At 33.6% G+C, this 13,026-nt stretch overlaps 1 protein-coding gene across 1 annotated transcript in view; it reads left to right on the forward strand.

The window, feature by feature from the left end:
• The window catches only part of CD2AP (CD2 associated protein), a 151,852-nt gene that overhangs the window by 92,260 nt on the left and 46,566 nt on the right, over window positions 1-13,026 (forward strand). Inside the window, exons 6-11 of the mRNA XM_025383934.1 lie at window positions 3,809-3,996; window positions 6,249-6,327; window positions 6,745-6,839; window positions 9,114-9,218; window positions 10,588-10,624; window positions 11,730-11,792. Of these exons, the coding sequence (XP_025239719.1) occupies window positions 3,809-3,996; window positions 6,249-6,327; window positions 6,745-6,839; window positions 9,114-9,218; window positions 10,588-10,624; window positions 11,730-11,792 (567 nt within the window). The remainder of the gene's footprint in view (window positions 1-3,808; window positions 3,997-6,248; window positions 6,328-6,744; window positions 6,840-9,113; window positions 9,219-10,587; window positions 10,625-11,729; window positions 11,793-13,026) is intronic.

Genomic DNA, 13,026 nt, shown 5'->3' on the forward strand with positions numbered 1-13,026 from the left:
GCAGGTTCAGTGTCTGATGGGGCCTGCCTGGTCTCTGCTTTGAAGATAGTGCCTTGTTTCTGTGTTCTCCAAAGGGGATGAATGCTGTGTCTTCCCCTGGCAGAAGAGGGAGAGGGGTGATCTCACTCGCTCGAGCCTCATGGTCTAATCACCTCCCAATACTACCATATTGAGTCTTAGGTTCTAACATAATGAATTTTAGAGGGACACATACATTCAGACTGTAGCAGAGGTATAGCTAATAAGTTAATAGTAAAATGGAATACTAAGAAATGCTACTGGAAATGAGAAAAAAGGAAGAAATATCAAGTGGGTAAATAGAAGAAAACAAATAGCAAGATAATGGATTTAAACATAACTACATCAGTGGTTATGTTAAATGTAAATGGTCCAAAAACTTCAATTGAAAGACCAAAATTGTCAGCCTGGATGATACAAAAATTCACTGACATGTTAAAAGAAGGATAGAAAAAGATGTTCTGTGCAAAGCATAATAAATTTAGAATGACTATATTAATATCAAAGTATATTTCAGGAAAGAAAATATTACCACGGAATAAAAAGGACATTTTATAGTGATGGAGCTAATTCATAAAAATTAATAGCAATTCTAAATATATAACTCAACAATAGAACTTCAAAGTACATGAGATACAAACTTCCAGAACTGAAAGAAATAGATAAATCCATGAAAAGAATGAAAAGATTTAAACATGTATCTCTCAATAATTGATAGAACTAATGAACAAAAAAATGAGCAAAATTCATATTTAGAAGACTTGAACTGAATAACATTCTTAATTAAGTGGACCCAAATGACGTTTACAGAATAGTTCAACAACAGAGTACTTTCTGAAGTACTTTTGAAAGTACTTTTTGAAGTACACTTTTGAAGGTTACTTGGAATATGCATGAGATAGACCCTATGTTGGGGCATCAGACAAGTCTCATCAAATTTAAAAGGATTGGCATTGAACGGTACAGGTTTTGTGACCACAGTGGAATTATTTGTGAAACACCAAGATATTTGGGAAATTCTCAGATACTTGAACAACACTTGTAAATAACCCACGAATTAAAGAAGAAATTATAAGGGACATTAGAACAGTTTTTGATGTAAATGAAAGTGAAACACAACATATCAGAATTTGTGGAATGCAGGTAAAGCAACATCTGTAGGGAAATTTATAGCTTTAAATGCTTAAATAATAGAAGAGATACCTTAAACAAGAAAAGGGAGAGCAAATTAAACCTGAAATGATTAGAAGAAAGGAAATAAGAGCAGTTCTGAAATAAAAAACAGACCAACAGACAAGAAAATCAAGTTCAAAAGTTGAGTGTTGTGAAATGATTTAAAAAAAAAAAATTGGTAATACCCTAACAAGACCGATCAAAGAGAAAAGAGAAAAACAAAAATTACTATTTTCAGATGTGAAGGGATATCACAGACCTGACAATTAAAAGTGTAATACGGAAATATGCTCATAAATTTGACAACTTAGATGAGATATGCAAACCCTTGTAAAAGCATAATTAACCAGAGCAGGCATAGAAGAAATAGAAATTCTAAATAATCTATGTGAAATAAATTGTATTTAATATAAAAAAAATCTTCACATAAGGAAAATTTCTAGCCAAGATGATTTTCACTGGTGCTATCAAGCATTTGATCTTACACAGATTCTTTCAGATTTCTTAGGTCTGTATGACCTTGATATCAAACCCTCATGAAGTAATTTGAAAAAAAGGAACTACATATTATTATCTCTCATGAACACAGACACAGAAATCTTTGAAGTATTCCATCAAATTCAGCAAAATATCTAAAGGTTACATCAAACTCAGCAAAATATGTAAAGGTTAGTACATCATGATGCTAATGGGGTCTGTTCCATCCATGCAAGGCTGGTTTAAAAAGTTTATATAATTCACAGTGTTAACAGTTTACAGGGGAACAACCATATGGTCATTTCACTAGATGCAGAAAGAGAATTTACATATTCAGTTCTTAATGATGAAAACGCTACATAGTAGCATAGAAGGGAGTTTTCTAAATTTTATAAAGCTCATCTGTGAAAAACCTGGAGCTACATTCTTAATGGTAGAAACATAGTAGCATATCTGTACAATGGGATACTAATCAGCAATAAGAAGGAATGAAGCGTGGATACATGCAACAGCATGGATGAATCTCATATATTCTGTGTAGCCAAAGAAGTAGATGTAAAAAGCTTATGTACTATATGATTATAATTTATTTGAAAAAGGGCAAATGTATAGTGACAGTGAAGTTCAGAGGTTTCTTGAGGCTTAGGGGAAGGATCGACTATGATGGTGTGCGAGTGTTGTGTGACGGATTGTTCTGTATCTTGCTGTGTTTACATGGTGCGACATTTGTCAAATATTACTGAAATGTGTATTTAAAACAGGTTCATTTTATTGATTGTAAACATTCTCTCAATGAGGTTGAATTTTAAAAATATGTTACGAAACTATCTTCTCCACTTCAGTCTTCTATGTGACTTAGCATAATATTGAAAATGGTTAGGGTAGATGACTATACTTGTTAGCATTATATTTTTTAAGTTAATAACTTGTTTTGGCAAACCACCTGTAAAATGGTCATTTCGATCGATGCAGAAAGATATTCTCACATTTGATTGGAGACTTTGTGGTCTGAGCCATTATATTGAATTGTTTAAGACTGTGGTTTTGGGGTCATCTAGAATTCACTTCAAAAATTGACTTTGTTACTACCTGTAGGTCCCTGGGAAAGTCATTAATATCCCTTTGTCCAAGTTTATTTATTTGTAAAATGAGAAGTAATAGTGCTTAATGTTAAGAAGCTCATGTGGGCTTATAAAAATGAGATAATTCATATGCAGTGCTTAGCCAAGTGCCTGGTACAGAATTAGCTCTGAATAAACGGTAACTACTATTTTTATTGTCCCTGTTGTTCTGTTATTTTTCAACAGACTACCTCAGTTCAGTGAACTGTCACCACATATTTTTCCTTACCCTATATCCCCAGTCTTCAGTGTTTCTGGATTTTTACTCTAGAACTTTGTTTCTTACTTAGATTATAAGGCTCTTTGAGGATCTCATGAGAGCTGTACCTGTTTTACCCAGAAAAATGTACATAAAAATAACCACACAGTTTTCCATAGGGTTGTTCATGGACTTACTGAGCCTATACATAAGAACCCTTGTTGCTGAGCAAGAATGTAAAAACGTTCTTACCCATATAATATTAAACTTAACAGTTTTTTATTATTATATAGTAATGGTTTCCATTGAATGCTTTAAAATTAGACCTGTTACCTAGTCTCTGAACTAAAAGAACAGGTTATGAACTATTGACCTTTTTAAAATAAACATTCCCAGTTTTTATATTCAGAAACTCATGCTAACTTTGATTGGATTGGATCATATAGCTTTAAAAAATAATCTTATCTCTTTATTGTTTGTCTCACATTGTATCATCTTTGGCCAAAAGCTATACATTGACATGCTGTTTTTAAGGACCTCGTATGACATGATTTCCTAATTAGGATTTCTTAATTTTACTAATTAAATTTACCTAAAATTATTATTATTTTGCACAATAAAAAGGTATGTGTAAACTGCATGAATTGCATCTTGCTCTTCTGGATATTTCAGTACTGAATCATTTGGGTTTTTTTTGTTTTTGTTTTTTTAAATTTTACTGTGTTTTATTAGAAGGCATATAGAATGTAGACATTATGACAGGATGGGAAACGTTTTGTGATTCGAGGTGTCATTCTTCAAAAACAAATTATTGTTTCAGAAACTGTTTTGGGTGGGCCTACTTCACCTTTACCTTCTCCGGGAAATGGGAGTGAAACTGCACCTGGATCAATTACACAGCCAAAGAAAATTCGAGGAATTGGATTTGGAGACATTTTTAAAGAAGGCTCTGTGAAACTTCGGACAAGAACATCCAGTAGTGAAACAGAAGAGAAAAAACCAGAAAAGGTGGTAATGATGGACTTAAGTTAGATTAACTCCACTCATTCTCTCATTAAGCATTTTTAAAATGTAAAAGTCAGTTTGTAACTCTGTTCGATTTCTTTTTTTTTGAGATCACTAATAATTTGGTTATGAATGAGGAGACTGTGAGAAATTTTGTCTCCATATTTACAATGATTGATATTCATGGTTGAATCTAATAAAATTAGAATGCTTATTTCTTGGTAAATTTAACACACTTAGTAGAAGCTTTAGGGTTTTTAGTTATCACAGTGTAAATAAAAATTAGAAAGTTTTTTTTTGCCTTTTAAAAGCTACCATATATAAATTTAGTTTTGTATATAATAAATATATATTTAATTTGAATTAGACCTAAAATGGACTGTTTTAAAATGGATTTAGAAAGTATTAAATTACTTTATATTTTGGCACTACTTAAATTTCCTCTAGATTGTCAACATTTGTTAAATTTACTAACCTTCTTTGAATGTGTGGAGAATTTTATTTCATTAGCATTTTGCTGGCGTTGTGAAATGAAACAAAGTAAATGAACCATAAATTATAAGAACTAAAAAGAGAGTTTAAAATAAAACCTTAAGCTGTTATTTTGGTGGTAAAATAGCTACAGTCTGTAGAGCATTTTTTCACAGTTCCTTCTGTCCTATCTCTTTAACTCTGAAGAATTTAAAGTGTTACAGTATTTATTTGATTCGTGTAGCTACATCTCATTTAAAGACTGTGTTTTGGTTATTGAGATACTATGAAGTTTCCTCCTAAGATAGGTGCTTTCAACTTTTTTTTTCCTTTCCTAACTTGCTACCTATTTTCTTATGTAACAGTGAAGAGTTGGGTTCAGAAAAGAGAACTTCCACTTTCTATCCTACACATTCCTAGCTCTGAGACTATCTGGCATTAGGATTATGGGGTCAAATTGATTCTTGGTTTTAAAGGTAAAGTTTGGAATTCTCATGGTTTTTGGGGTGGTGCTCTATAGCTATATAACAGCTAGGAATGTTGGACAAGCAATTCTTGCATTGTGATAGAAATTAGACTAGATGATCTTGTGCTCCTTCCAATTCTAAAGCTTGTGATTATATTGAATAACTTTATTGATTAATGATCACATTATCTTTTAATCATCCTTGATAATGTCCACTACTCAAGAGTTGTTATTAGTGACTGTAGTCTCAGGGTTACCCTATATGATGGTCTTGTCAGGCTTGCTTTGATCACTGATCCAGGAATTGATAAAGTAGGGAGCACATTTGCTGTGTTTGTAGGTACACCAGATTGGAAAATATGGTGGTTAGAGTTGGGGAAAACTAAAGTTAAGTATCTTAGAAGATAAACAGAAAACACAGTGGTACGTAGGTAAGTTAGCAGTGTGTTCAGATTTTTAATTATTGACATCTAACGTTAAATGTACTGTTGTTTCTGGGTAGAGAACTTAAGGAAACACTAGTATAAGGTGGTAAAGGACTTAGTCCTTTACAAATTACAATGGACAAATGTCTAGTAGACTGTAGTTATGAGGAACATAAGAGTACCTGAATCATTTACATTCAGACAGCAATGAAGTATAAATAATTTTTTTTCTCCTCTTTCAGTTTAAGGTTTAGTTCTGGGTTAAAACCTGGGCTCTGCGGCTAAATTCCTTTTACTATGGACAGATTACCTATATAAATTTATATTATTGTATAAATAGTGCCCACTTAATGCAGATAGTTATGAGGCTGTTAGTCCTATATGCACTATTTATACAAAGTGTTTAGCCCAGGGATTTAACTTTTCAAGTGCTGTTGTTCTTATTTATTGTATTTGATTTATTGTATTTTGTAAAGATAGGGTCTCACCTTGTCATCCAGGCTAGAATGCAGTGGTATAATCATAACTCACTTACAACCTTGAACTCCTGGTTTCAAGCAGTTCTCCTGCCTTGGCCTCCGTAAGTGTTGGGATTCAGGCATGAACCACCGGTGCCTAGCCTCTTATTTAGAGATTCTAAAATTAAATCTCGTTAATATACTATGGGCATCAGAGATTATTATCTTTTAGATAAGGAATCTTAGCTCTGAGCTATGATTTAAGGAACTTTGGAGACCTTTACCTGTTTCATTGCTGATTTTTCAGTCACATTTCTATCTTAGCTATAAGGACCATTAGGGAAAGCTGGGCAACTGTAAATGGAAACTTTTTTTTAACAGTATTATCTTTATTCTATCTTAAAATAGTTAATGCCATTTTTTTTTCTATTCTAGCCCTTAATCCTGCCGTCACTGGGATCCAAAACGCAGAGTATGGAGATAACAAAAACAGATAGCGAAGGTAAAATTAAAGGTATGTATTTGAATAAAACTTTCATATTGGGAATAGTAGAAACATACTCAAATGTGTCATGAGACTTGTTGGAAGCATTTGTTACACTGCTTTATTAGAATAGCAAATTCTATTAGATGTAAGCACCACGAGGTCAAGGATTTTGATGTACTTTGTTGGTTGATGGATGTATCTCCTTGTAGTTGAATCTGTGTCTGGAACATCACAAACACTTAGTAAATATTTGAATGAATGATTAATGAAGTTGTTACTTAACATATGGTATTGACTATAAGTATTTTAAAATTTAAAGATAGATTATTAAGTTCATCTTTAATAACTTTTAGTATACTTTACACAAGATAGAGGCTTAATAAATAAGTATTTGTTGAATGAATCCATTTGTGTGAGCCACATTATTTACATTCTTTATTTCAGCTAAAGAATATTGTAGAACATTATTTGCCTATGAAGGTACTAATGAAGATGAACTTACTTTTAAAGAGGGGGAGATAATCCATTTGATAAGTAAGGTAAGATATTTCTGTTTTTCAGTGAATTATTTATAGAAATATTTTTCAGAAGTTATGCATTCACCCTAGAATGTTCTTATATTCACCCTGGAATCTAGAAGAGCTGGGACTTTGTCTTGTTTCTGAGTCCTGAAAACGTGGCACGTGATAAGTGCCCAGAACATTCTCTTTTTGAGCCAACTTTTATTGACTATATTTGTTATAATTTATATATTGGGAATTATTGTTAACCATCGTATTTGCTTTTTTTTTTTTTTTTAAGTAATTACTTTTTTTAAAAATTAACCTCAACTTCCCAGATTTTTATTCTTTCTTCTCTTCCACTTCATTTTATTTTTTCTCCTATCTGCCATTTGGATTGTTGTTTGTAATATAAACAGAAGAAGAAAAATAGGGAAACAAGCTAAATGTCCGTCAGTATGGAAATGGTTCTGAAACTCTTTATATTCTGGAAAATGATGTCACCATTTAAAAAATTGAAGTGATTTTATAACTTGGAATAAATCCTAATGCAAAATAAAGAGAAAACCCAGTAGTACTTTTGTGTGGGCAGAATCCTATATTAACTATATTATGGGAAAATTACAAATATTTGGTTTTTGCTATAACCCTGTAGAATAATTTTTGAAATTCCCCTGCCCACACACACCTTTTTAAAGTAGAGATGGAGACCAGGCTGGTCTCGAACTCTTGAGCTCAAGCATTCCTTTCGCTTTGGCCTCCCAGAGTGCTGAGATTACAGGTGTGAGCTATCACACTTGGCCCCATTGTTTTACATTGACTTTGTTATAAGATGGCATAGTGTATATAATTGTTTTTTAAAATAAGTTTTATTGTGTATACTTAAAGGATAATGATGTTATAGGATACATAGTAGTAAAAAGGTTATTATAGTGAAGCAAATTGACATATCTATCATCTCACATAGTTACCTTTTTTGTTTTAGTGGCAACTGCAGATAAAATCGTTTAGCAAGAATTTTGTAAATGTATGTAAATTTTCATATTAATGTAATTTGCACTGATTACACCTAATTTTTCATGCAAGGGTGGTGAATATTTAGAAGAAACTTAGAAAGTCTTGTTAATTTAAAAAGAAAAAAATTTAAAGACAAGGTCTTGCTTTGTCGCCCAGGCTGGTGTGCAGTGGTGTGATCATAGCTCACTGCAGCCTTGAGCTCATGGGCACAAGTGATCCTCCTGCCTCAGCCTCTCAAGTAACTGGGACTACAGTTGCATCCCATTGTGCCTGAATAATTTTTTTTTTCCAAATTTTTTTTGTAGAAACAGGGTCTTGCTATGTTGCCCAGGGTGGTCTTGCAAACTCCTGGCATCAAGCGATCTTCCCACATCAGTCTCTGAAGTTGCTGGGATTACAAAGCATGATCCACTGTGCCTGGTCAAATCTCATTAGTTTTTAAAGCAGCTGAATAATGTGATTAATATTTAGTATATAAAGTGTTAAGAATGTTAAGAAAGATACAGTTTGGAAATTCATATTCTCCCTCTCCACCTTCGTCTCTTTTCCACTTCTTTCATTGTATCTTTTTTTTTTTGAGACGGAGTCTCACTCTGTCACCCAGACTGGAGTGCAGTGGTGTGATCGCAGCTCACCGCAACTTCCGCCTCCCGAGTTCAAGCAATTCTCCTGTCTCAGCCTCCCAAGTAGCTGGGACTACAGGTGCCTGTCACGATGCCTGGCTAATGTTTGTATTTTTAGTAGAGATGGGGTTTCACCTTGTTCGTCAGGCTGGTCTCAAACTCCTGACCTCAGGTGTTCCACCCACCTCAGCCTCCCAAAATGCTGCAGTTACAGGTGTGAGCCACCATGCCCAGCCTTATTTTATCTTTCTCCTCTTTTCTCTGAGAACCTTTTAATGTTATAGATGGAATTTTAAAATAGATTTTTTCTTTTTTTAAATTAAACCCAATTTTGTAACTACTGCTAAAAGTAGTACATGGGAAATATTTCCTTTTAGAAGGACAGTGTCATCTGTTTAGTTGCAGCTGGGCACAGTGGCTCATGCCTGTAATTCCAGCACTTTGGGAGACCAAATCAAGAGGATCATTTGAGCCCAGAAGTTTATGGTTGCATGCCTGTGGTCCCAGCCACTTGGGAGGCTGACTTGGGAGGATCACTTGAGCCCAGGAGATTGAGGCTGCAGTGAGTCATGATTGCATCACTGCACTCCAGCCTGGCCAACAGAGCAACACCTTATCTAAAAAAAAAAAAAGATAACTTTTATTGTCTTAATTATTCTATTTTGCTTTTTAGGAGACTGGAGAAGCTGGCTGGTGGAAAGGTGAACTTAATGGTAAAGAAGGAGTATTTCCAGACAATTTTGCTGTCCAGATAAATGAACTCGATAAAGACTTGCCAGTAAGCTTTTGTTTTTCAATGATGATAATACTTGAAAGAACATTTTGCCACTAATCTTTTGTAAACAAGTTTTTTTGCATTGTTATTGAATAATTTTTATGAAGGAGTTTCAGATGTAGCTATTCAGGTAGGAGTTATTTGAGTTATAGTAAAACAAAATAATGTTTCAGTTCCGTACTTTATTCTTCCTTTGTTTCTTTCTCGACTGTGCTGAAAAATAACCTTGGACTTCTTTATTTTATAATTTAAGAAGGACGGTCTATCCTGGTAACATAAATTAGTACTTTCCTGGGAGAAATTATATTTTATTTAATGTTGTTGAAAAGCTTTAGTTTATTTTAAGGTCTTGTGGAATTGCTAATATGCTGTTGGTGCATTTTTTTGGGAGGGCAAGAAGCACTCTTTGCCTCTTTAACAGAATTTGTTATTTTAGTATCACTTCTCAGAGAAAAAGTGAGGCTGAGTCATTCATCAGTGGTCTTTGCCTTCCTACAACTTGGTCCCCTTTCCCCATGGATGAGGAATATAATGGAGTTTTTAAAATAGAGGGAAAGAGCATTAGCGCAAGCACACAGCAGGATGGGCTACCAGGTTAGGTTTAAGACAATGCTGAACTCTCTAACTCTATGGAAGCTTAGGCTATCTGAGGCCTTTCTTTTGTTAGATTGCATTCAGTATTGATTCAGCCTTCATATGCTTTATTTTATACTTTCACTAAAGAATACATTTTTTCTGCTTTTATTATGTTTATACATTATGGCTTATCGATTATTCTTAATTTGTGAAAACCAACTCCACATACTTAGAAATGTATCTCAATATTTTAAGGTATTAAGTCTTAAAAATGAGTGAATGTTTATAACTTGAGAAAAAACACATCTTTGCCTTTAACTGTTCCTTTCAGAGTTCCAAAGGGTTAAGAATGAAAACTTAGTCTATTTGTTGCTACTCTGCTTTTTAAAAAACAAAACAAAACAAAACAAAAAACAAGGTTTTTTGTTCTGCCAGTCCTCCTCTCCCCACAACCCCAGCTGCAAAAGAGGGATAAAATGGTGCTTAGGAATCTTAACCTAGGGGAGGCAGAGCAAAACATTTTTGCTTATTAAGATTTTTAAGGCTTATTCAATCCACTGAAATATGGATTGAAATATTTGACTGAATTTTGATCAATGAGGCTATTTATTTTAATGAAATAATTTGTTGTCATTGGTTTTTTTGGGTAGTTTTTACAATCTTAGCATTTTATAATTTTTGGCAAGGACGGAATGAAGAGGAGAGACATTTGTATGATTTAGATTATTACTAATTAGAGTTTAACTATATTCGATATGAAACTGGTCAACCGTTTCCACCATTATTATTTTAACAGAAACCAAAGAAACCACCACCTCCTGCTAAGGCTCCAGGTATGTAAGAAACACATTATTCAGTTTGCTATTTTCAATTTTTTAAAATTCTAAAATGGTAAAATTGGATCTAATGCAACTTAATTTTTATCAAGTATGATGTTGTCTGTAAACATTTTCAGAAATATATGAAAATTGAGTGTTCACATGCATCAGTATCTGTCATTTTTTAAAAGTACAAATGGTATAAAATAAGGATCTTGAAAATGTAGATACTTTATATGCAATTTTGAGTTAATAAAATTAATCAAATTTAAACTGTCTTAGAAAACTTAATATATTGACCTGGCCAATTCGTTATTTTACCTTTTCAAATGAAATCCATTTGTTAATGTCTCAAATAATAATTTACGTACTCTTTCGGACAATATACTGAAGGTTAAACGAAGTAGATGATTTTAAACAGATGAATAAATTATGGTATACCGAGAAGTGTCTTCAAGAGCTAAAGTTTTGTAATCTAGCTCTTTGCTTCCATAACTACTATTTTCAAATAACTGCTCTTTACAAGTGTAATAAAAATTTCTATTTCCTAAAAGATTTGCTGTTTTTTAGAATAATCCAAGTCTTTTTCTCCCCCTTGGTTTTAACTTTATGTTTGCTGACATAATCCTAGAGCAAAGAAAGCATAAGTTAAAAGTAATTTTTAGAAGTTGGTGTTGAAAGTTTACTATATAGCTTTACTCTGCAATATGGTAGCCACTAACCATGTGTGGCTTTTGAAATTAATTAAAATTAAATAAAATTTTAAAAATTCAGTTTCTCAGTCATAAGAGTGCCATTTCAAGTGCTCAGTGGTCACATGTTGGCTACTGAAAAAAGAGAATGTTTTCACCACCACAGCTCTTCTGGACTGCAGTATGGTAGAGGATATGATCTCTAACACCTCAATTTGACAAAGAAGGAACTGAGACCACAGAGTAGGGTAATAGTGGCAGGTCCAGGATTAGAAATTGAGCCTGGTGATTCTGGTACATTGTTCTTTCTGTTAAACCATGGTTTTTTCTGATGTTATTTTTCAATGCATCTTTACTTTTTAGAAGTGTTATTGTCTCTGTGCTTTAAAACTATCTTCTTACAAAAGTATTAATTTTTTTTCCCATAGCTCCAAAGCCTGAAATGATAGCTGCAGAGAAGAAGTATTTTTCTTTAAAGCCTGAAGAAAAGGGTGAGGCTAATTTTCAACTTTCAAAAAGACAAATATTTCTTTTATTGTCATTTTAAAGAGATCTGTTTCTCCACACTGAGTCATTTACACTGATTTTTAACAGGTATTCAGTATTTATTTTACAATGCTTGGAGTTTTCTAGGAGGGAGTAGTTCATTTAAGATTGGTACAAAATTATGCTTTCTCAAACAGATAACAATTTACATCCATTAAAAAATAAGCTATTACTTTAGTAGGATGTTGTCTTTATTCATAGTTATTTAACAGACTATAAGAAAACTAAGCATTAAATAACTATGCTTTTATTATTTTTATAGTGTTTCAGTTTTTAAAAAAATTCCTTAGAAGGTTGAAGACCCAGTTCCTACTTAAGCATGGAAATAATTAATTACATATTATTTAATCTCACTGTATGTGTTTGTCATAATGTACACCTGGAAAGTTATTCCAGGGTGCCATATGTATTTAACTAAAAACCTTATTGGTTTGTTGTGAAATTGGAGAAAATAAGTCCTTCTCATTGTACATAAAGATATGCAGTGATTGTCATTAGTAGATTAGTTTATATACATCAGGAAACTTGAATACTGTTTTAGAATGCTTTTGTTTCTTCTCCCAGTGTTGTAGTCTAATCCATCCTTGTTTCTTGCCTAAAGTACTGTATCCTCTTATTTGATTTCTCTCACTTCAGCTCTTTTTCTGGCTTTCATACTTCATGTTGTTGCCAGGATCTTTTTTTTTTTTGAGACAGAGTCTCACTCTCTGGCCCAGGCTGGAGTGCAGTGGCGTGATCTTGGCTCACCACAAGCTCCGCCTTCTGGGTTCATGCCATTCTCCTGCCTCAGCCTCCCTAGTGGCTGGGACTACAGGCACCCATCACGAACGCCTGGCTAATTTTTTGTATTTTTTAGTAGAGACGGGGTTTCACCATATTAGCCAGGTTGGTCTCGGTCTCCTGACCTCGTGATCCGCCCACCTTGGCCTGCTAAAAGTGCTGGGATTACAGTCGTGAGCCTCTGCACCCAGCCCAGGATCATTTTTTTAGAGAGACTATTTTTTTTTAGAGCAGTTTTAGAGTCACAGCAAAATTGAGCCAAAAGTACAGAGTTCCTGTATACTCCCTTTCTTCACCCAGGCACAATTTTTCCCACCGTTAACATTCTGTACTAGAGTGGTGTATTTGTTAGTCAGTGAGCCTCCCTACATTGACACTTCTTTATCACTCAAAGTCCAT

The sequence above is a fragment of the Theropithecus gelada genome, chromosome 4 (genome assembly GCF_003255815.1).
Source record: "Theropithecus gelada isolate Dixy chromosome 4, Tgel_1.0, whole genome shotgun sequence".
Taxonomy (NCBI): Eukaryota; Metazoa; Chordata; class Mammalia; order Primates; family Cercopithecidae; genus Theropithecus; species Theropithecus gelada.